This window comes from Anser cygnoides, chromosome 2 (genome assembly GCF_040182565.1).
Source record: "Anser cygnoides isolate HZ-2024a breed goose chromosome 2, Taihu_goose_T2T_genome, whole genome shotgun sequence".
NCBI lineage: Eukaryota > Metazoa > Chordata > Aves > Anseriformes > Anatidae > Anser > Anser cygnoides.
In genome coordinates, this window is record NC_089874.1 from 162993708 (window position 1) to 163015102 (window position 21395).

Genomic DNA, 21395 nt, shown 5'->3' on the forward strand with positions numbered 1-21395 from the left:
CCGGGCCCCGTTCCCAGGAGGCACCGCGGGGGGCGGGGCCTCCCCTCCCGGCAGCCCCCGGGGCGGGCCGCGGGGCACGCCGGGAGTTGTAGTCCGGGGGCGGGGCGGAGGCGGGGCCGTGCGCGGCGGCCAATGGGAGCGGCCGGTGCGCGGCTCCCCGCGCTGATTGGCTGGCGGCGGCGCGGGGGGCGGGCACAGCGCGCGGCGGGCGCGGGAGCGGCGGGGAATGAGCGGGGAGCGCGCGCTGCGGCGTGAGCGGGGGGACTGGGGGGTGCTGGGGGGTGCTGGGGTACTGGGGGCACTGGGGGGTAATGGGGGGTACTGGGAGCACTGGAGGGTGCTGGGAGCACTGGGGGGTGCTGGGGTAATGGGGGGTACTGGGAGCACTGGGGGGGTACTGGGGGCACTGGGGGGTGATGGGGGGTAATGGGGGGTGTGGGGTACTGGGGGGTACTGGGAGGTACTGGGGGTAATGGGGGTGCTGGGGGCACTGGGAGGCAATGGGGGGGGATGGGGTGATGGGGGTTATTGGGAGGTACTGGGGGTAATGGGGGTGGGGAGGTACTGGGGACACTGGGGGGTAATGGGGGTACTGGGGGGGATGGGGGGTACTGGGAGCATTGGGTGGTAGTGGGAGCACTGGGGGTTGCTGGGGTTACTGGGGCCGGGGGGTGCTGGGGGTGCTGGGAGCACTGGGGGATGATGGGGTAATGGGGGGGTGCTGGGGATACTGGGGTCGCTGGGGGCATGGGGGATTGGCACTGGGGGTGCTGGGAGCATGGGGAGTACTGGGGGTACTGGGAGCACTGGGAATACTGGGGAGCAATGGGGGTGCTGGGGGTGTTGGGGGTACTGGGGGCACTGGGGAGACTGGGAATACTGGGGGATACTGAGGATGATGGGGGACACGGGGGCTGCTGGGGGCACTGGGAGGCAATGGGGGGGATGGGGTGATGGGGGGTTATTGGGGGGTACTGGGAGGTACTGGGGGTAATGGGGGTGGGGGGTACTGGGGGGTAATGGGGGTACTGGGGGGGATGGGGGGTAATGGGGGGGTACTGGGAGCATTGGGTGGTAGTGGGAGCACTGGGGGTTGCTGGGGTTACTGGGGCCGGGGGGTGCTGGGGGCACTGGGGGTGCTGGGAGCACTGGGGGATGATGGGGTAATGGGGGGTGCTGGGGGGTGCTGGGGATACTGGGGTCGCTGGGGGCATGGGGGATTGGCACTGGGGGTGCTGAGAGCATGGGGAGTACTGGGGGTACTGGGAGCACTGGGAATACTGGGGAGCAATGGGGGTGCTGGGGGTGTTGGGGGTACTGGGGGCGCTGGGGAGACTGGGAATACTGGGGGATACTGAGGATGATGGGGGACACGGGGGCTGCTGGGGGCACTGGCGATACTGGGGGGCAATGGAAGCAGTGGGGTCACTGGGAGTACTGGGAGGTACAGAGAATACTAGAGGAACTGGGGGGCACTGGGGATACTGGGAGTGCTGAGGGGTGCTGGAGAAACTGGGGATACTGGGGGGCAGAGGTACTGGGGGTACTGGGAGTGCTGGGGATAGTGGGAGCACTGGGAATACTGGGGGGTAGCGGGGTACTGGGGCTACTGGGAGCACTGGGGGTGCTGGGGGGTAACGAGGGTGCTTGGGGGCACTGGAGGAACTGGGGGGCACCGGGGGATACTGGGAGTGACAGGAGCACTGGGAGCACCGGGTGCACTGGCAGCGCTGGCTTGGGGCTCACTGGGAGTGCTGAGGATACTGGGGAGTGCTGGGGATGTACTGGGAGCACTGGGAGTACTGGAAGGTAGAGAGGATACTGGAGGAACTGGGGGGCACCGGGGATACTGGGAGCGACGGGAGCACTGGGAGCGCTGGTATACTGGGAGCATGGACTTGGGGCTCAGTGTGAGCACTGGGGATACTGGGGAGTGCTGGGGATATACTGGGAGCACTGGGGGGTGCTAGGGGGTAACGAGGGTGCTTGGGGGCACTGGAGGAACTGGGGGCCACCGGGGATACTGGGAGCACTGGGAGCACTGGTGCACTGGGAGTGCTGGCTTGGGGCTCACTGGAGTGTGATACTGGGGAGTGCTGGGGATATACTGGAGCACTGGGGGGTGCTGGGAGGTACAGAGGATACTAAAGGAACCGGGGGGCACCGGGGATACTGGGAGCGATGGAGCACTGTGAGCACCGGCTGCACTGGTAGCACTGACTTGGGGCTCGCTGGGAGTGCTGGGGATACTGGGGGATGCTGGGGTATACTGGGAGCACTGGGGGATGCTGGGGGGTAACGAGGGAGCTTGGGGCACTGGAGGAACTGGGGGGCACCGGGGATACCGGGAGCGCTGGGAGCACCGGGTGCACTGGGAGCGCTGGCTTGGGGCTCCCTGCGAGTGCTGGACCGGGAGCACTGGCGTCTGCTGGACTGGGAGCACTGGTGGCACTGGTGCCAGCCCCCCCCCCCCATTCCCCAGAGCTGCAGAAGGCGAAGGAGAAGCTGCAGCGCGGCGGCGGCGGCGGCGGCGTGGAGGAGGCGGCGCTGTGCAACCAGCTGGGAGAGCTCCTGGCCAGCCATGGTGGGGCCGGGGGGTGGGGGGGTCCCGGGGGACCGAGGGGGGTCCCGGTCCCCGGATTGGGGGGCGGGGGGGGGGGGGCGTCGGTGACCCCCCCGTGCGGTGGCGGCAGGGCGCTACGCGGAGGCGCTGGAGGAGCACCGGCGCGAGCTGCGGCTGCTGGAGGCGGCGGGCGACGGGCTGGGCTGCGCCGTGGCGCACCGCAAGATCGGCGAGCGCCTGGCCGAGCTGGGCAGCTACCAGGCGGCGCTGGAGGTCGGTGCCCCGACCCCTGGGGGGGCTTTTTTTTTTATGGGGGGGGGGTCGTCCTGAAGGGTCTAGGCTGACCCCGTCCCCGCAGCACCAGCGGCGGCACCTGGAGCTGGCGCGCGCCCTGGGGGACGCGGCGGAGCAGCAGCGCGCCTGGGCCACCATCGGGCGCACGCACATGTTCGTGGCCGAGAGCCGCGGCGGCGGCGGCGGCGGTGGGGGGAGGAGGAGGAGGGGGAGGAGGTGACGGCGGCGCTGCGTGAGGCCGAGGGCGCCTTCCGCACCAGTTTGGCCATCGTGGAGGAGAAACTGGAGGGTGAGAGGCTGCTGGGGGCAAAGAGGGGCTTGGGGAGGGGGGGGAGGTCCTCGTGGGGGTTCCTGAATACATCTGGGGCAGGGTGGGTGCGGGGGGGTCCTGCTGGGGGTCGCTGAACCCATCTGGGCATGGCTGGGGGGTCCTGGTGGGGGGGGGGGGGGGTGGTGGGGGGACCCCAATCCTCTGCCACGCCATGGTGCCGGGACCGCCGTGCCGTGACGCCGGACCATGGCCGGGGGTGGGGTCCTGCGCCCATCTGGGCAGGGTCGGTGGGGCGGGCCGTGGTTGGACCAGCCCCCTGGTGTTGGCTCTGGGGCTGGGGGGTCCTCTTGGGGCCTCCCCAAACCCATCTGGGGTGGGGTGGGCACTGGTTGGGGGTCCTGCTGGCTCCTCCTGGGGGTCCCCAAACCCATTTGGTCCTGGTGGTGGTGGGGGACCCCAATCCTTTGTGGTGCCCTGAGACCATGTCTGTGTGCCTGGCAGGATTGGTGCTGTGCCAGAGCCGTGGTGTTGGCACCAGAGACTGGGGGCTCCTCCTGGGGTTCCCCGAACCCATCTGGGCACCGGCTGGGGGGGTCCCGGTGGTGGTGGGGGGGAGTCCTGGGGATGGTGGGGGGACCCCAATCCTCCACTGTGCCATGGGACCATGCCCATGTCCTGCACCCGGCAGGAGTGGTGCCACGCTGGAGCCCTGGTGTTGGCTCTGGGGGCTCCTCCTGGGGGCTCCCCGAACCCATCTGGGCACCGGCTGGGGGGTCCTGGCGGTGGCGGTGGGGGGGACCCCAAATCCTTCGCGGTGCGGCGGTGCCAAGGCCGTGTCCCGCAGGGGGGCGGTGCCGCGCCGGGAGCTGGCGGCGATGCGCACGCGGCTCTACCTCAACCTGGGGCTGGTGTACGACAGCCTGCGGGACGCGGGGCGCCGCGGGCGCTACCTGCAGCGCAGCGTCTTCGTGGCGGAGCGGGCGCGCCTGGACGAGGACCTGCAGCGCGCCTACTTCAACCTGGGCGCCATCCACCTGCGGCAGGGCCAGCACCCCCAGGCCCTGCGCTGCCTCCAGCGCGCCCGCGACTGCGCCCGCCGCATGCAGGACAAGGCGCTGGAGAGCGAGTGCTGCAGCAGCACGGCGCAGGTCGGCCTCGGGAACCCCCCCCCACCTTGTTTTTTAGCCCCCCCCGGGGTCCGTCCCGGCGTCTTGATGAGGTTGGGGGGGTCCCCGTGTCGTCCCCCCACCCCCAGGTCCAGCTGAGCCTCGGAGACTTCGCGGCCGCCAAGCGCTCGCTGCGGACGGCGTACGCGCTGGGCTCGCGGCAGCCCCACCAGCGGCACCTCGTGCGCTGCAACCTGCGCTACGGTGAGCTTGGGGGGGGGGGGGGGGAACGGGGGGGGGCGCACGCACAAGGTGGTGACCCCCCCACCCCGGTCCCGCAGCCACCAAGGTGACGCGGCTGCAGGAGGCGCTGGAGGAGGCGGCGGGCGAGCCGGCGGCGGCGATGGCGCTGTGCGAGCGGCTGGGGGACGTCTTCTCCAGGCACGGGGACTTCAGGAGGGCGCTGGAGCACTACCAGCGGCAGGTGGGGGGGTACTGGGGGCGCTGGGGGCACGGGGGGGGGACTGAGGGGGCTGGGGGGCATGGAGGGGGCTGGAGGTGTTGGGGATGGTGGGGGTAATGGGGGTACTGGAAGGCACTGGGGATAGCAGGAGCACTGGGAATACTGGGGGTGCTGGGTTACTGGGGGCATTGGGGATACTGGGGGTGCAGAGGACACTGGGGGGCATGGGGGGGCTGGAGGTGTTGGGATAATGGGAGTACTGGGGGATAGCAGGAGCACTGGATACTGGGGGGTGCTGGGGACTGGGGGCATTGGGGATACTGGGGGTGGGACAGCACTGGGTAATACCGGGGGAAGCACTGGGAATACTGGGGCACTGAGGATAATGGGAGCACTGGGGATACTGGGGGGCACTGGAGGTGCTGGAGGTGTTGGGGATAATGGGAGTGCTGGGGGTAGTGGAAGGCACTGGGGACATCAGGAGCACTGGGAATACCGGGGGGTGCTGGGAATAACGGGAGCGCTGGGGGGTACTGGGGGCACTGGGGATAATGGAGATGCTGGGGGCACTGGAGGTAGTGGGAGCACTGGGGCAATACTGGGGATAACGAGAGGCACTGGGGTTGCTGAGGATACTGGGGGGCACTGGGGATACTGGGGGCACTGAGGATAACGGGAGTGGTGATGTTGGGGATAACGGGAGATGTTGGGAGATAACGAGTGGGAGCACTGGAGGTACTGGGAGACGCTAGGGACACCAGGGGGCGCTGGAAGGCACTGGGAGCACTGGGAATACTGGGAGCACTGGGGATAAAGGGAGTGCTGGGATAAAGGAAACACTGGAGCTACTGGGGGGCGCTGGAGATCCGGGGGGCAGTGGGAGGCCCTGGGAGCACTGGAAGTACTGAGAGGCGCTAGGGACATCAGGGGGCGCTGGGAGGCTGGGAATACTGGGAGCGCTGGGGATAATGGAAGCACTGGAGCTACTGGGAGGCGCTGGGAGCACTGGAGGTACCCGGGGGGGGGGGGCTTTGTCCCCCTTGACCCCCTTGCCCCCCCAGCTGAGCTACGCCGAGGCGCTGGGCCGCCCCGCGCCCGAGCTGGCCGCCATCCACGTCTCGCTGGCCACCACCTTCGGCGACCTGCAGGAGCCCGCACGCGCCGAGCACCACTACCGGCAGGAGCTGGCGCTGCACCGCGGCGACGCGCTGGAGGTGAGCGGGGACCCCCCCAACGGGCACAATTTGGGGGAGGGGACCCCTCCCATAATAAAACAAAAGGGCACGGGGCCGGGACCCCCCCGGCTCGCCCCGGAGCCTGACGGGTGGCCGCGCGCAGGAGGGGAGGACGTGGCTGAGCATTGCGCTGGCCAAGGAGGAGGCGGGCGAGCCCCGCGCCGAGCTGGAGGCCTGCCTCGGGACGGCGCTGGAGCGGGGCGGAGGCGGCGGGCGAGCTGCGGCTGCAGGTGAGGGCACGGCGGCGAGCGCGGTGCCGACCCGGTGCCGTGGTGCTGACGCGGTGCCACGCTGCCGACCTGGTGCCGTGGTGCCATGGTGCCGACCCGGTGCTGCGGTGCCGTGGTGCCACAGTGCCAACGCGGTGCCACGGTGCCATGGTGCCTGACCTGGTGCCGACCCAGTGCCGTGGTGCCGCGGTGCCATGGTGCTGACCCAGTGCTATGGTGCCAACCAGGTGCCACGGTGCCACCTGGGTGCCACCACGGTGCCAACCCTGACCTGGTGCCACAGTGCCGTGGTGCCATAGTGCCGACCGGTGCCGGTGCCACGGTGCCATGGTGCCACGGTGACCCAGCCCAGTGCCGCAGTGCCGTGGTGTGGTGCCGACCCAGTGCTGACCCGGTGCCACAGTGCTGTGGTGCCATGGTGCTGACCCGGTGCCACAGTGCTGAGCCGGTGCCGTGGTGCCGACCTGGTGCCACAGTGCCGTGGTGCCATAGTAACGACCCGGTGCCACAGTGCTATGGTGCTGATCAGTGCCACGGTGCTGTGGTGCTGACCCGGTGCCGCAGCGCCAACCCAGTGCTGCAATGCCATGGTGCCGTGGTGCTGACCCGGTGCCACATGCCGTGGTGCCACGGTGCCAACCCGGTGCTGTGGTGCTGACCCGGTGCTGCAGTGCCATGGTACCAACGCAGTCCCAGGGTGCCGACCTGGTGCCGCAGTGCTGACCTGGTGCCATGGTGCCGACCCGGTGCCGCAATGCCGTGGTGCCACGGTGCCGACCTGGCTCCGTCCCTCCCGCCCCGCAGCGTCAGGTCCTGCGGCACCTCCACGCGCTGCAGCAGCGGGCCGGCAGCGCCGAGGCCGCCGACACCATGGCGAGGCTGCGGGGCCTGCCGGGGGAGAGGAAGAGGAGGAGGAGGAGGAGGAAGAGCAGGAGGGCAGCGAGGCCCCCGAGGAGGAGAGCGACCTGGAGCTGTCGGAGAGCGGTGAGGGGCGCGCGGGGGTTCCCTGGGGTGCCGAGAGGAGGGGGGGACGGGACCCCAAAATGTGGGTGAGGGGGGGATGGGACCCCCGGGACGCGGAGGGCAGCGGGACCCCCGTGCCCGGCTGCGCCCCCGCTCACAGCCGTGCCGCAGAGGGGGAGGACGACGAGCTCGACGGCTACACCAAGAGCGTCCCCGGCCGCCGGCGCATCTGCAAGGTGAGAGACGGGGCCCTGGCACTGCTCCGCGCCCCCCAGGGGCAGGTCAGGACCCCCAGGTGTGGGTCAGAGCCCCCCAGGTGCAGGGTCAGGCCCCCCAGGTGCAGGTCAGGACCCCCAGGTGTGGGTCACAGCCCCCCAGGTGTGGGTCAGGACCCCCAGGAGCAGGTCAGGGCCCCCCACCCAGCCCCCCAAGCCCCTCGGGGGCCGTATCCCCACCACCCCTCCCTGTGCCCGCAGTGGAACCGCCGCAACGACCGGGGTGAGACCCCGCTGCACCGCGCCTGCATCGAGGGCGACCTGCGGCGGGTGCAGCTCTACCTTAAGCAGGTAAAAGGGTTGGGGGGGGGGCGGGACACACACAACGGGACCCCCCCGGCACTGGGGACACCGGTGGGGGTGTGGGCTCGCTCCTGGGGCGCCGCGGTGCCCGGCGGAGCCGTGCCGTGCCGGCCGGAGCGAAGGGATGCTGCTGGGGGGGGGCGTGACATCCCCATGGCTGGTGGCACGCGGTGACCGTCCCCTTGTGTCCCCCCCCCCACACGCAGGGGCACCCCCTGAACCCCCGCGACTACTGCGGCTGGACCCCGCTGCACGAAGCCTGCAACCACGGGCACCTGGGTGAGCGCTGGGACCCCCTGCCCTGGGGGGGGTGGGGGGGGGAAAGGGGCCGGATCCTGCCCGACATCCGCCCCCTTTTCCTCCCCCCCACCTTGTGACACCCCCCAGAGATCGTGCGGCTGCTGCTGGACCGGGGGGCGGCCGTGGACGACGCGGGGGGGCCGGGCTGCGAGGGCATCACCCCCCTGCACGACGCGCTGGGCTGCGGCCACTTCGAGGTGGCCGAGCTGCTGGTGCAGCGCGGGGCCTCGCTGGCCGCCCGGAACGCCAAGGTGAGCGCGGGGATGGGGACACGCCGGGGGGGGGGCACGGGGGCTGGGGGGGGCACGGTGAAACCCCCCCCGGCCTCCCCGCAGGGCCTGACGCCGCTGGGGACGCTGGAGGAGTGGATCGGGCTCTACGGCAAGGAGCTGGACCAGGAGACGTGGCAGCGGTGCCGGGCCACGGAGCGCCTGCTCAAGGAGACGGCGGCGGCGGGCGGCGGTGAGCCCGGGGGCTGCTGAGGGGGTTTTGGGGGGGGGGAGGGCGATGATGGGGTTTTGGGGGTCCGGGGGCCGCGCCCCCCCCCCCCAAGCTGAGGGTCTCTGTGCGCCCCACAGCGCCCGCCGCCCCCCGGGACTCGCAGCTCTTCGACGCCGAGCTCTCGGAGCCGCTCATCGCGGGCGGCGAGGACGCGGCGGGGGCGCAGGCGGAGCCGGGGGACCCCGACACGTCCCCCCCCGGCCATGTCCCCGCTGCGGCCGGCGCGGGAAGCGGCCGCGGGGAGCGGAGGCAGCGGCGCCGGACCCGGCCGCCCCCGCCGGGGGCCAGGCTGAGTACGAAGCCGCCATCCGCGGCCTGGGCAGCGCCAGGTCCCTCCCGGTCCCCGTCCCGGTCCCCGTCCCCACGGCGTCCCCGCGGCCGGCGCTGATCCCGGCCGAGGAGTACGTGGAGGACTGGCTGGAGGACGACCTGGCGGCGGCGGCGGCGCGAGGGGCGCGGAAGCGCTCGCGCCGGGAGCCGGGGGACGGAGCCGGGGAGCCCGGTGCCGCGCGGCGCCGCCAGAACCGCCCCGTGGGGAGAGCGGCACCGGGACGCGGCCGCGAGCGCCCCGAGAGCCCCGGCAGCCCCGCGCGGGCGGCTGAAGGCTCGGCGGAGGCTGGAGGAGAGGAGGCGCAGGTGAGGGGCTGGGGATGGGGATGGGGGTGGAGGGGTCCCCCGGGGGTCCTGAGCCGCTGCTCCCCTCTCCCAGCCGCCCCCCCGGCCCTGCCCTGCCGCCCCCCATCCGAGTGCGGGTCCGGGTGCAGGACAACGTCTTCCTCATCCCCGTGCCCCAGAGGTAAGCACCTGGGACCCCGTCCCCCTGGGGACCCCCATCCCCCTGGGACCCCCATCCCCCAGGACCCCCATCTCCATCCCCCCGGGACCCCCATCTCGCCGGGACCCCCATGCCCTCAGGACCCCCATCTCCATCCCCATGGGACCCCTGTCCCCATGGGACCCCTGTCTCTGTCCCTGTCTCTGTGGGCCCTCCGCCCCCAGGAGACCCCTGTCCCTGTCCCATGGGGCCCCCCGTGCCCCTGAGACCCCCATTGCCATTCCTCTGAATCCCCTGTCCCCAAGGGTCCTCTGTCCCCATGGGACCCCCATCCCCAAGAGATCCTCATCCCACTGAGACCCCTGTCACTGTCCCCATGGGACCCCCATCCCTGTCCCCATGGGTCCCCCATCCCCATCCCCTTAAGACCCCGACCCCCATCCCTGTGGTCCCCCCACCCCTCTCCCTGTTCCCCCGAGATCCTCATTCCCTTGAGACCCCCATCCCTGTGCCCCCCCCATCCCCATGCCCCCCTGTCCCCATCTCCACGGGACCCCCATCTCCATCCCTGTCCCCACGGGACCCCTGTCCCCAAGAGATCCTCATCCCACTGAGACCCCTGTCACTGTCCCCATGGGACCCCCATCCCCGTCCCCATGGGTCTCCCATCCCCATGAGACCCCCCCATCCCCATCCCCTTAAGACCTCCATCCCCGTGGTCCCCCCCACCCCTTTCCCTGCCCCCCCAAGATCCCCATCCCATGCGCCCCCCCATGCCATGCGCCCCCCGTCCCCCTGCCCGTCCCGGTGACGCCCGCCCGGTGCCGCGGCAGCGACGGCCGCGCCGTGGGCTGGCTGGCGGCGCAGGCGGCCGAGCGCTACTACCAGGCGTGCGGGCTGCTGCCGCGCCTCACCCTGACCAAGGAGGGGGCCCTGCTGGCCCCCCAGGACCTGGTGGGGGACGTCCTGCAGAGCAACGAGGAGGTGAGCGCGGCCCCGTCCCTGGCCCCGGCCCCTTCCCCGTGGGGACGGAGGTGTCACCGGCACGGCCGCCCGCAGGTGCTGGCCGAGGTGCAGTGCTGGGACCTGCCGCCCCTGGCCGAGCGCTACCGCAAGGCGTGCCGGAGCCTGGCCCTGGGTGAGGAGCACGGCCCCCGGCCCCCCCCGTGTCACCTCCCTGCCCGTGCCAGGCCCCCCAGTCCCCACTGTGTCACCTCCTGCCTGTGCCAGGACCCCCGACCCCCCCTTGTCACCTCCTGCCTGTGGCGGGACCCCCGACCCCCCTATCCCCCATGCCATGCCCCCATCAGCTCCCTGTCCCCCTGCCCCGTGTCACCCCCATGTCCTGTGTGCCAGGACCCCCCCGTCCCCTCTCCGTCCCCTCCCTACCCCATGTGCCACCACCTTTGTCACCTCCCCGTCATCGCCCTGTCCCACGTCCACCACCCCTGTCACCTCCATCACCTCCCCATCTCCTTCCCAGCTTACACCAGCACCCATGTCACCTTCTTGTCACCTCCATCTCCTCCCCACCCTACATCAGCACCCGTCACCCCCCTGTCCCCCCCATGTCACCTCCCTGTCCCATGCACCAGCCCCTCGGGGACCAACTCCCAGGTAGCGTGGGGCCGGAACGCAGCCCCCACACCCCGTGCCATGACCCCCCCCCGGTCCCCATGTCCCCGTCCTGGTCCCCGCGTCCCCATCCCTGTCCCCGCGTCCCCATCCCGGTCCCCGCATCCCCTCGGTCCCCGCAGAGCCGCAGCCGCTGCTGCTGAAGGCGACGGAGCTGCAGGAGCAGAGCCCCGCGTTCAGCGCCGGGGGCCTGGCCCCGCGCCCCCCCCAGCTCCCGCCGCTGCTGCGGGCGCTGAAGCTGCAGGCGCCCCTGCGGCAGCTGCGCCTGGGGGGCTGCGGGCTGGCCGACGGGCACGGCGCCGAGCTCAGCGCCGCGCTCAGCACCCTGCCCGGCCTCGTCCTCCTCGACCTCTCCGGCAACCGGCTCGGCGCCCGGGGGCTGCAGCACCTCGCCGAGCCCGGCGTCGCTTTCCAGGTTAGGGCCGGGGTGGGGGCTTGGTTGGGGGGGGGGGGGGGGGGGGGCGTCCCGGCACCCCCGGTGCTGCGTCGGGGTGCTCAGCCCCGGTCCCTGCCGCCGGCAGAGCCTGGAGGAGCTGGACCTGAGCCTGAACCCGCTGGGCGACGCCGGCTGCCGGCCGCTGGCGCTGCTGCTGCGCGCCTGCCCCGCGCTCACCGCCCTGCGCCTGCGCGCCTGCGGCTTCGCCGACGGCTTCTCCCGGCACTGCCGCCTCGGGCTGAGCGACGCCCTGGCAGGTGAGCGACCCCCCAGGACCCTCACCCCCTCGCCCTGTGTATGGGGGGGGGGACCAGGGGCTGCCGTGACGCCGGTGTCCGTCCCCCCCTCTCCAGGAGCGTCGCAGCTGCGGGCGCTGGCGCTGTCCTGCAACGCGTTGGGCGCAGCGGGGCTGGAGCCGCTCCTGCGCAGCCTCCCCGCCGGCACGCTCGGGCACCTGGACATCGGCTCCGTGGGGGGGCCGGACCCCCGGCCCCTCGCCGCCGCCGTCGGCAGCTTCCTGGAGCGGGTAAGTGGCTGCTCCCCGCCGCCGGCCCCGCGGGGACGCCGGGGACACGGAGCCGACGGCCGTGGGGCTTCCGCAGGGTGGCTGCGCGCTCGCGCACCTCGCGCTGCCCGGGAACGGCTTGGACGACGCGGCCGTCGCCGAGGTGGCCAGGTGAGGGGCTGGGGGGGGACAATGGGGGGGGCTGGGCTGGGCTGGGTGTCCCCCATGGCACCGTCACCCAGCATCCTCGGTGTCCCCCTTGGAATTGTCACCCAATGCCCTCGGCACCGTCACCCTTTCCCCTCGGTGTCCCCCCAGGCATTGTCACCCAGTGCCCTTGGTGCCCCCCCCTTGGCACCGTCACCCAATGCTCTTCCCGACCCCCATGGCACCGTCACCCAACACCCTCAGTGCCCCCCGTGGCACCGTCACCCTCCCCGTCCCACCGCACGCACCCAGCGGTGCCCCGCTGCCGCCGGGGCCATTCCTGCCCCCCACCCCCATTACCTCACCCCCCGCCCGCAGGCGCCTCCCCGCCTGCCCCTCCCTGGTCTCGCTGGACCTCTCGGCCAACCCCGGCATCAGCGCCGTGGGCCTGCGGACGCTGCTGTCGGCGCTGGGCGAGCGGAGCCAGGGGCTGCGGTACCTCAGCCTGGCAGGTAGGCACGGGGACTGGGGGGGTGGAGGGGACGCCCCCCAACCCCCGCGAGGCCCCCGCGGTGACGTTGTCCCCGTCCCCAAGGCTGCTCCGTGGAGGGGCCCCTGGACGGCACCACCTGGGCCAGGGCGGCCGCCGGCGTGCGGGACCTGCGGCTCTGCGGCCGCGGCGTGAGCCGGCGCGACCAGCGGGACGCGGGGCAGGCCTGGCGCGGGCCCCCCGGCACCGGCCTCTGCGCCGTCGCGCGCCACCGCAAGCTCTTCTGCACCAGCCTCTGAGCGCCCGGCGCCACCGCCCTCGCAGCCGGGACGTCGCGATACGGGGACGTCGCCATACGGGGACGTCGCCATACGGGGACGTCGGGACTTGGGGGTGCCACCGTGTGTGTGGGGACGTGGCCTCCGCACCCAGCCGCGTGCTGGCGGCCGTGGGACGAGGACCAAGTCCCTCTGTCCCTTTTATGTACCCGTCCCCCCCCCCCCGTGCCACCACCAGGAGGTGGCACCAAGGGACAGCGCCACGAGGACGCGCGCCCGGCTTGGGGCCGCCGCGCTCGCGGGTGGTTTTAGCCTCGCGGAGGACATTACATGGTATTTATCAGCGGGGCCATGGCTGCTTTTTGGGGTCACTCCTGGATGGGGGGGTCCCAGGACCCTTAGGACACGTCACCTTCCCGTGGGACGCAGGCGAAGGACGAGGGCTGGCCAAGGGGTTTATTGCCCGTCCCCGCCTGCAGCAGCGCCGCAGACGGGGGCCGCCACAGCGTTTTGGGGCCGCGGCGCCCCCGTAACGCGCCGGGGATGCGGGGCAGCGGCGGCGCGGGCGCCTCAGGCGTGCAGGAAGCGGTTGAAGGCGTTGTAGGCGGACTCGAGGTCGAACAGCATCTGCCGCACCTGCGAGTCGTCCAGCTCGTCCGAGGCCGACATCCCGCTCAGCGTCTGCAGCCTGCGGGGAGCGGGCGGCGTCGGCGGGGGTCCCCCAAAACGCTCCCCCCACCCCCCCACAGGCGCAGGCCCCGCACTCACCACTGGTTCACCTTCTGGCGGCCCTCGAAGTCGGGGGGCAGGTGGCTCATGCGGTTCATCGTCTCCATCAGCTCCCGCAGGTCCGGCTGGATCTGGGGGCGGCGGCCGCGGTGAGCCGGGGCCGCCGCGAAACGCCGGGGCCACCCCAAAACGCCGGGGCCACCCCAAAACGCCGGGGTGACCACGAAACACCGGGGCCACGTCCCTACCTCGTCCATGGCGCGGATCTCCAGGCGCAGCTTGTCCATCACGGTGATGAAGAGCTGCGGGAGAGGAAGGGTCGGCGCGGTGCGGCCCCCACCCCGCGGCTGCCTCCCCCCCCCCCCCACCCCGAACCCGGCCCCGCGGCGCGGGCGACGTACGGAGACGATGTCGGCGATGCAGCGGTTGAGGTTGCCCTTGTCGTCCTTGATGGTGATGGGCCGGTCCTCCTTGATCCTCTCCATGGCCAGCGGGCAGTCGAGCTGCGGGGGCGCAAGGGTGTGAGCAGGCGCCCAAAGGTGGGCGTCCCACAGGGATGGGCACCCAGAAGTGGGCATCCCACAAGTGGGCGTCCCGCAGGGAACCGGCACCCAAAGGTGGGCGTCCCGCAGGGAACTGGCACCCAAAAATGGGTGTCCTGCGGGGAACGGGCACCCAGAAGCGTGTGTCCCCTGGGGAATGGGCACCCAACAGGCACCCAAGGGTGGGCATCCCAAAAGCGGGCGTCCCCCAGGGACCGGGCACCCAAAAGCGGGGGTCCCGCGGGGAATGGGCACCTAAAAATGGGTGTCCCGTAGGGAATGGGCACCCAAAAGGCGTCCCACTGGGTACAGGCACCCAAAAATGGGCATCCTGTAGGGAACGGGCACCCAAAAGTAGGCGTCCTGTGGGGAATGGGCTCCCACTGGGCACCCAAAAGTGGGCATCCCATGGGGAACGGGCACCCAAAAGTGGGCATCCCGTGGGGAACGGGCACCCAACAGGCACCCAAAAACGGGAATCCCACAAGTGGGCATCCCATGGGGAACGGGCACCCAAAAGCGAGCATCCGACAGGGAACGGGCACCCAAAAGCGGGCTTCCCACGGGCAACGGGCACCCAAAGGTGGGTGTCCCGAGGGGAACGGGCACCCAAAAGCGGGCGTCCCATGGGGAATGCCCCGACCGTGGCTCTCCAGGCAGCCAGGAGGCAAGTGCCCGAGGTGGGGCCGGCACAAGGGCAGTGGCGCGGCGCGAAGGCAGTACGGGTGCGCGCAGCCCCGACCCCGACTCACGCGGAACTTGCGGCAGAAGTCATCGATGGAGCTGATCTCGGAGCCCTGCACCTGCTTGAGGGCGGCTTTGAACTGCACCAGGAGGCGGGAGCAGGCCGCGGTGTACCTGGGCAGGGCGGCAGGGGACCGGCAGGCAGCGAGTGCCCCGCGGCCCCCCGAGGGGACAGAGGGGACAACGGGGACAGGGCCGAGGCCCCTCCCGGCGGAGCCGCGATGCCGCCGGGGCGGTCGCAGCGCGGGGACTCACTCGTTGGGGGAGACGCAGTCCTTGATGTAGGCCTTCTCCAGCGCCTGCAGCGTCTTCACCACGGCGAAGAGCTCGGCCATGTTGTCGTACCTGCGGGCAGGGCGGCCGTGGGGCGCGGGGCAGGGCCATGGGGCAGGGTGGTGGGGCACGGGGCAGGGTAGGGGGCATGGGGCAGGGCCGTGGGGCAGGGTGGTGGGGTGCGGGGCAGGGTGTGGGGCATGGAGTGGGGCCGTGGGGCAGAGGACGCAGCGGCAGGGGGGAGATGGGCGCTGCCACGGAGCGGGGGCTGCGGTGGTGGTGGTGGGGCAGGAATGGGGGATTCGGGGGGGGGAAAGGGGGTGTGGGGGGAGAGCAGGGGGCTGCGGTGGACGGGGGGGCCTCGTGGTGGGTGATGGGGTGCTGAGGATAACGGGGTGGTGTGGTGGGTGACGGGGTTCCCATGGTGGGTGAGGGGGTGCTGGGGTGGGCGATGGGACCTCGCGATGGGTGACGGGGTGCCATGAGGTGCTGTGCTGGGTGACGGGGTGCTGTGCTGGGTAGTGGGGTGTCGGGAGGTGTCGCGATGGGGGACGCGGTGCTGTGAGGTGCTGTGACGGGTGCCGGGGTGTCACGGGGTGCTGGGCCGGGTGCCGGTGCTGTGCTCACCTCTCCCTCTCCCGCGCGTTCTTGTAGAGCTTCACCTCCTGCGGGACGCAGCGCGGCGGGGTCACAACGGGGGGGCTGCACCGGGGGGGGGTCCCAACCCGGGGGGGTCCCAACCCGCTCACACCGGGGGTCCCAACCCGGGGGTCCCATCCCGGGGGTCCCGTCCCGGGGGTCCCGTCCCGGGGGTCCCATCCCGGGGGTCCCGTCCCGGTGCCCCCCCGCTCACCTCGTACAGCTCCGGCCGAGCCCCGGGACCTGCGGGGGGGTCGCGGGGGGGGGGGCACCGTGAGCACGGCCCCGGCCCCCCCCGGCCCGGCCCGTCCTCCCCCCCCGCCCCCCCCCGCTCACCGCCCAGCCCCGGCGGGGCCGCCACGCCGTGAAACATCGCGGGGGGGGCGGGGGGGGTCGGGACGGGGCCGGGGCCTCCCCCCGCAGAGCTCCCGGGGCTGCAAAATGGCGGCGGGGCGGGGAGGGGAGGGGCGGGGCTAAGGGGGGGCGGGGCTGGGGGCGGGGCTAAGGGGGGGGCGGGGCTAAGGGGTGGGGGCGGGGCTAAGGGGGGCGGGGCTGGGGGCGGGGCTAAGGTGGGCGGGGCTGGGGGCGGGGCTAAGGGGCCATTGGTGGGAAGGGAAGGGAAGGGAAGGGAAGGGAAGGGAAGGGAAGGGAAGGGAAGGGAAGGGAAGGGAAGGGAAGGGAAGGGAAGGGAAGGGAAGGGAAGGGAAGGGAAGGGAAGGGAAGGGAAGGGAAGGGAAGGGAAGGGAAGGGAAGGGAAGGGAAGGGAAGGGAAGGGAAGGGAAGGGAAGGGAAGGGAAGGGAAGGGAAGGGAAGGGAAGGGAAGGGAAGGGAAGGGAAGGGAAGGGAAGGGAAGGGAAGGGAAGGGAAGGGAAGGGAAGGGAAGGGAAGGGAAGGGAAGGGAAGGGAAGGGAAGGGAAGGGAAGGGAAGGGAAGGGAAGGGAAGGGAAGGGAAGGGAAGGGAAGGGAAGGGAAGGGAAGGAAGGGAAGGGAAGGGAAGGGAAGGAAGGAAGGGAAGGGAAGGGAAGGGAAGGGAAGGGAAGGGAAGGGAAGGGAAGGGAAGGGAAGGGAAGGGAAGGGAAGGGAAGGGAAGGGAAGGGAAGGGAAGGGAAGGGAAGGGAAGGGAAGGGAAGGGAAGGGAAGGGAAGGGAAGGGAAGGGAAGGGAAGGGAAGGGAAGGGAAGGGAAGGGAAAGGGAAGGGAAGGGAAGGGAAGGGAAGGGAAGGGGGAAGGGAAGGGAAGGGAAGGGAAGGGAAGGGAAGGGAAGGGAAGGGAAGGGAAGGGAAGGGAAGGGAAGGGAAGGGAAGGGAAGGGAAGGGAAGGGAAGGGAAGGGAAGGGAAGGGAAGGGAAGGGAAGGGAAGGGAAGGGAAGGAGGATAGGGATGGAGAAGGAGAAGGGAAGGGAAGGGAAAAGGAAAAGGGATGGGAAAGGGAACGGGAAAGGGAAAGGGAAAGGAGGAGAAGGGGTAGGAAAGGGGAGGGGAAGGAGAAGGAAAGGGGAAGGGAAGGAGAGGAGAAGGAAAGGGGAATGGGTGAGGAAGGCGAAGGAAAGGGAAGGGCAAGGGGAAGAGAAAGGGGAAAAGAAAGGGAGGGGAAGGAAAGAAAAGGGGAAGGGATGGGGAAGGGAGGGGAAGGGAGGGGAAGGGAGGAGAATGGGTAGGAAGGGGGAGAGGAAGGAGAAGGAAAGGGGAAGGGAAGGAGAGGAGAAGGAAAGGGGAAAGGGGTGGGGAAGGAAGGGGAAGGGGAAAAGAAAGGGAGGGGAAGGAAGGGAAAGGGGAGGGGAAGGACAGGGGAAGGGCAGGGCCAGGCCAGCAGTGTGAAGCTCCCTCAGCACCCCCCTGCCCCAGCACAGGCCCTGTGGCCACCATGAGGGAGGGGAAACCGGGGCTTGGGCTGGGGCCTCCGCACCCCGAGGGGCAGGCGGGCGGTGGGGGCACCACGGCGGCCTCAGGAGGCCTCAGGGGGCCTTTGGGTGCCTCAGCACCGGCCACCGGCGGCCTCCACGCGGAGCCGAGGCGGTCGGCGGCCGCCCCGTGGCAGCGCTGGGGCGGTGGGGAGGAGGCCCCGCGGGCCGGGTGCTGACGTGGGGCCGCCGGGGGCTGTAAAGGCTCCTGATGGTGGCAAAGGTCGGGCCGCCGCGGCGCGTCACGGCGGGGCGAAGGTGCGGGACGGGCGGTGGGCGTGGGGCGGGCGAAGGTCCCGTGGGGAGCGCGGGGACGGGCCGTAAAGGTGCAGGGTGCGAGGGTGCAGTGCGGGCGGTCACATCGTCGTGTCGTCATACCGTCGTGTCATCACGTTGTCATGTCATCACGTTGTCACATCGTCATGTCCTCGCGTTGTCATGTTGTCGTGTCGTCATGTCATCACATCGTCATGTCATCACGTTGTCATGTCATCACGTCATCACATCGTCATGTCCTCGCGTTGTCATGTCGTCGTGTCGTCGTGTCATCGTGTCATCACGTTTTCATGTTATCACGTCGTCATGTCATCATGTCCTCGTCATCATGTCCTCATGTCGTCATGTTGTCATGTCCTCACGTCGTCATGTCGTTGTGTCGTCATGTCATCACGTTTTCATGTTATCACGTTGTCATGTCATCATGTCATCGCATCGTCATGTCCTTGCGTTGTCATGTCGTTGTGTCATGTCCTCGCGTTGTCATGTCATCACATCATCATATTGTCATGTCCTCACGTCATCACGTCATTGTGTCATCATGTCATTACGTTTTCATGTTATCACGTCATCATGTTGTCACGTCATCACGTCATCACATCGTCATGTCCTCACGTTGTTGCGTCGTCGCATCATCACGTTGTCACACCGTCACACATCGTCATATCGTCACCGACTGGCCAAGGCTGGCCGGGCCCTCTGGGCACCCCGTCCAACCCCCCCGCAGAGCAGGATCACCCCGAGCACCTCGTGCAGGACGGCACCCAGGGGGTTTGGGATATTTCTGGAGGAGGACACCCCACGACCTCTCTGGGCAGCCTGTCCCAGTGCTCCGTCACCCTCCCAGTACAGAAGTGCCCCCTCACGTTGAGCCGGAACCTCCTGAGCTTCAGTTTGTGCCCGCTGCCTCTCGTCCTGTCGCTGGGCACAACTGAAAAAAGACCGGCTCCGTCCTCTCGCCACCCTCCCCTCAGATATTTATGCACACTGATGAGGTCTCCCCTTGGTCTCCTCCAGGCTAAGCAGGCCCAGCTCTCCCAGCCTGTCCTTGTACTGGTGCTCCAGTCCCCTGATCATCTTCCTAGCCCTCCTCCCAGCTCGCTCCAGTAGCTCCATGTCCCTCTGGTACTGGGGAGCCCAGAACTGGGCACAATACTCCAGGTGTGGCCTCAGCAGGGCCAAGTAGAGGGGGACGATCACCTCCCTCGACCTGCCGGCAACACTCTGCCGAATGCACCCCGGGATACCGTTGGGCTTCTTGGCCATGGTCATGGCTTCACCTCGGGCTTGGTCTGGGAAGGGAAGGGAAGGGAAGGGAAGGGAAGGGAAGGGAAGGGAAGGGAAGGGAAGGGAAGGGAAGGGAAGGGAAGGGAAGGGAAGGGAAGGGAAGGGAAGGGAAGGGAAGGGAAGGGAAGGGAAGGGAAGGGAAGGGAAGGGAAGGGAAGGGAAGGGAAGGGAAGGGGCTGCCTCCTTCGGTGGGCACTGCTGCAGTGGGTGCTGTTCTTGGGAAGGATGCAGAGCCTGGGAATACGGAGAGTGTTTGCAGTGCCCTGGGGGGTCTCACAAGAGCAGAGCCAGGGGGAGAATCATGTAGTATAATAATGTAGAGTAGAGTCGAGTCGAGTCGAATCGAATCGAATCATCCAGGTTGGGAAAGACCTCCGGGACCACCCAGTCCAGCCTTTAACCCAGCACCCACAAGTCCTCCCCCGAACCGTGCCGCCCAGTCCTACGTTTCCTGAGGACCACACGTTTCGGGCTGCCCAGGGGGGTGGTGGTGTCACCATCCCTGGGGGTGTTCAAGGAGAGGCTGGACGTGGTGCCTGGGGACATGGTTTGGGGGTGACAGTGGTGGTAGGGGGGTGGTTGGACCAGGTGACCTTGGAGGGCTTCTCCAACCCTACTGATTAATGATTCCATGTCCGCCAGGGATGGCAACTCGCAGCGCAGGGTATGGTTGGCTTTGGGTCGCAAGGTGCGCATTGTGGGCTTGTGCTGAGATCCCCCAGGAGGAGCCCCCAGCCCCTGGTCCCAGTGCCAGGGCTCCGGCACCCGCCCGGCCCAGCAGTGCTGCCTGGGGGCCAGGGGGAGCCTCCCGGGCTCCAGGCTGGGCCCGCGGCCTCCGCTGCTGGCCCCGGGCCCCCCTGAGCAGAGCCCGGCCCCGGCCCCTCGCACCTCCCTGCAGGGCCGCAGGGACGTGGGGGAGCTCCCCGGGAGCCTCCAGGCCCTGCCGCCCCTCGGGGCCCTGCGCTGGGCTCTCCCCAGTACACCCAGGGCTCTCCCCAGTCCGTGCCATCCCCATGTGGATGGGGCCCCTCCGGGCAGCCTGGCCCAGGGCCTCGCCGCCCCCGGGGGCAGAATTTGTGCCTTATTTCCCACCTCCCCCCGCCCTCGGTGAGCTCTGGGCCGTGGGCACCGTCCCCATGGGGACACGTCCAAGGGAACGGGGACGCGCCGCGGTGCGGCCGGGTTCGCCGCGGTGCCACCGCGCTCCTGCCCGGTGGGCACAGTGCCCGGGGCTGGGTGGCGGTGCCCGGGTGCCCATTGTCACCGCAGGGCCCGAGAACAAAGGCGCGGGGACGCGGTGGCCCCGGCACCCCCAGGAGCGCGGCCACCCCACGGGGCTGTGACACCGGCATGGGGGGCATGGGCGGGCAGCCTGGCGGCGGTTTTGGGGGGGAAATGGAGGATTTGGAGCCAAGGCACAGCATGGAGCGAGGGGGGGGGTTGCACCTCAGCGGTTAATTAGTGTGAGTCTGGTTAATGAGTCTGCGGCTGCTCTGAGGGGGGCTGGGGGGCTGTTTGCCTTTCCCTTGCAGCAGGACAAAGCCGGCCCGGCAGGGGGGAAATCCCCAAATTCCCCCGATTTTTCCTCATTTTCCTCCTGGCCTCCCGCGGGACAGGCGCAGCAGCATTCCTCCGCGCTGGCCACGATCCGGCCTCAGTTTCCCTGGCACGCAGCCACCGCCCGGGGCTTTCCCCGCGGCGCTTCGCTTCCTGGTGCCACCCGGCACTGGGGGGGGGACGTGGCGCGGGGACAAAAGCCACCTCACCCCGACCCAGGTGGGACTCGAACCCACAGTCCCCAGCTCCGGAGGCTGATGCCTTGTCCATTAGGCCACTGGGCCCCGCACACGGCAGTGCCACGATGGCACCCGGTGTCCCGCAGTCCCCGGGGGTCCCCCACACGCAGCCGGGGAGGGGACGGGTGCCCGCGGTGCCACCGGCCCCGCTGCACTTTGGCTTCGGGGAGAGTCCATGGCCACGGCGCCGTGGCGCCGGTGCACGCGTGTGCACGCACGCCCTGCGCACGTGGACGGGTGGTGGTGTGCAAACCCTCGGGCACCGCTCCTCGACCGGTGGGGACGGGCAGGGACGAGCAGCCCCCGGGCTCCGCCGCAGCGGGTACCCCCCAGTGATGGGGGGACACCCCCTGGTGAGGGGACACCGGTGCCTTCGGGACGTGCCGTGGCTGGGGTCCAGCCGTGCCACGTGGCACCGCACCGCACCGGTCGCCCTGTGT

At 70.4% G+C, this 21395-nt stretch overlaps 2 protein-coding genes and 1 non-coding gene across 3 annotated transcripts; 1 reads left to right on the forward strand and 2 right to left on the reverse strand.

Moving 5' to 3' along the window:
* Positions 1-188: 188 nt before the first annotated feature.
* TONSL (tonsoku like, DNA repair protein) lies at positions 189-12929 on the forward strand. Its single transcript, XM_066991265.1, is given in 27 exon segments — positions 189-251; positions 2483-2584; positions 2694-2836; positions 2922-3017; positions 3059-3146; positions 3630-4276; positions 4384-4498; positions 4576-4718; positions 5759-5911; positions 6036-6162; positions 6967-7146; positions 7297-7361; positions 7602-7691; positions 7910-7982; positions 8091-8254; positions 8339-8465; positions 8582-8724; positions 8727-9193; positions 9196-9300; positions 10113-10263; positions 10339-10417; positions 11037-11329; positions 11436-11607; positions 11704-11876; positions 11953-12026; positions 12381-12514; positions 12598-12929. Coding segments are annotated over 27 exon segments (4323 nt in total). The 5' UTR covers positions 189-226; the 3' UTR covers positions 12792-12929.
* Positions 12930-13211: 282 nt separating this feature from the next.
* VPS28 (VPS28 subunit of ESCRT-I) lies at positions 13212-16135 on the reverse strand. The gene is made up of 9 exons (XM_066990857.1): positions 16034-16135; positions 15912-15940; positions 15686-15723; positions 15041-15130; positions 14794-14899; positions 13901-14002; positions 13748-13801; positions 13539-13630; positions 13212-13458 (listed from the first exon to the last, which is right to left on the reverse strand). The coding sequence occupies exons 1-9, from the start codon at positions 16068-16070 to the stop codon at positions 13341-13343; spliced, it is 666 nt and encodes a 221-aa protein (XP_066846958.1). The 5' UTR covers positions 16071-16135; the 3' UTR covers positions 13212-13340.
* Positions 16136-20927: 4792 nt separating this feature from the next.
* On the reverse strand, positions 20928-21000 carry TRNAR-CCG (transfer RNA arginine (anticodon CCG)). The gene has a single exon. It is a non-coding gene; the product is annotated as a tRNA-Arg (tRNA).
* Between the last annotated feature and the right edge of the window lie 395 nt (positions 21001-21395).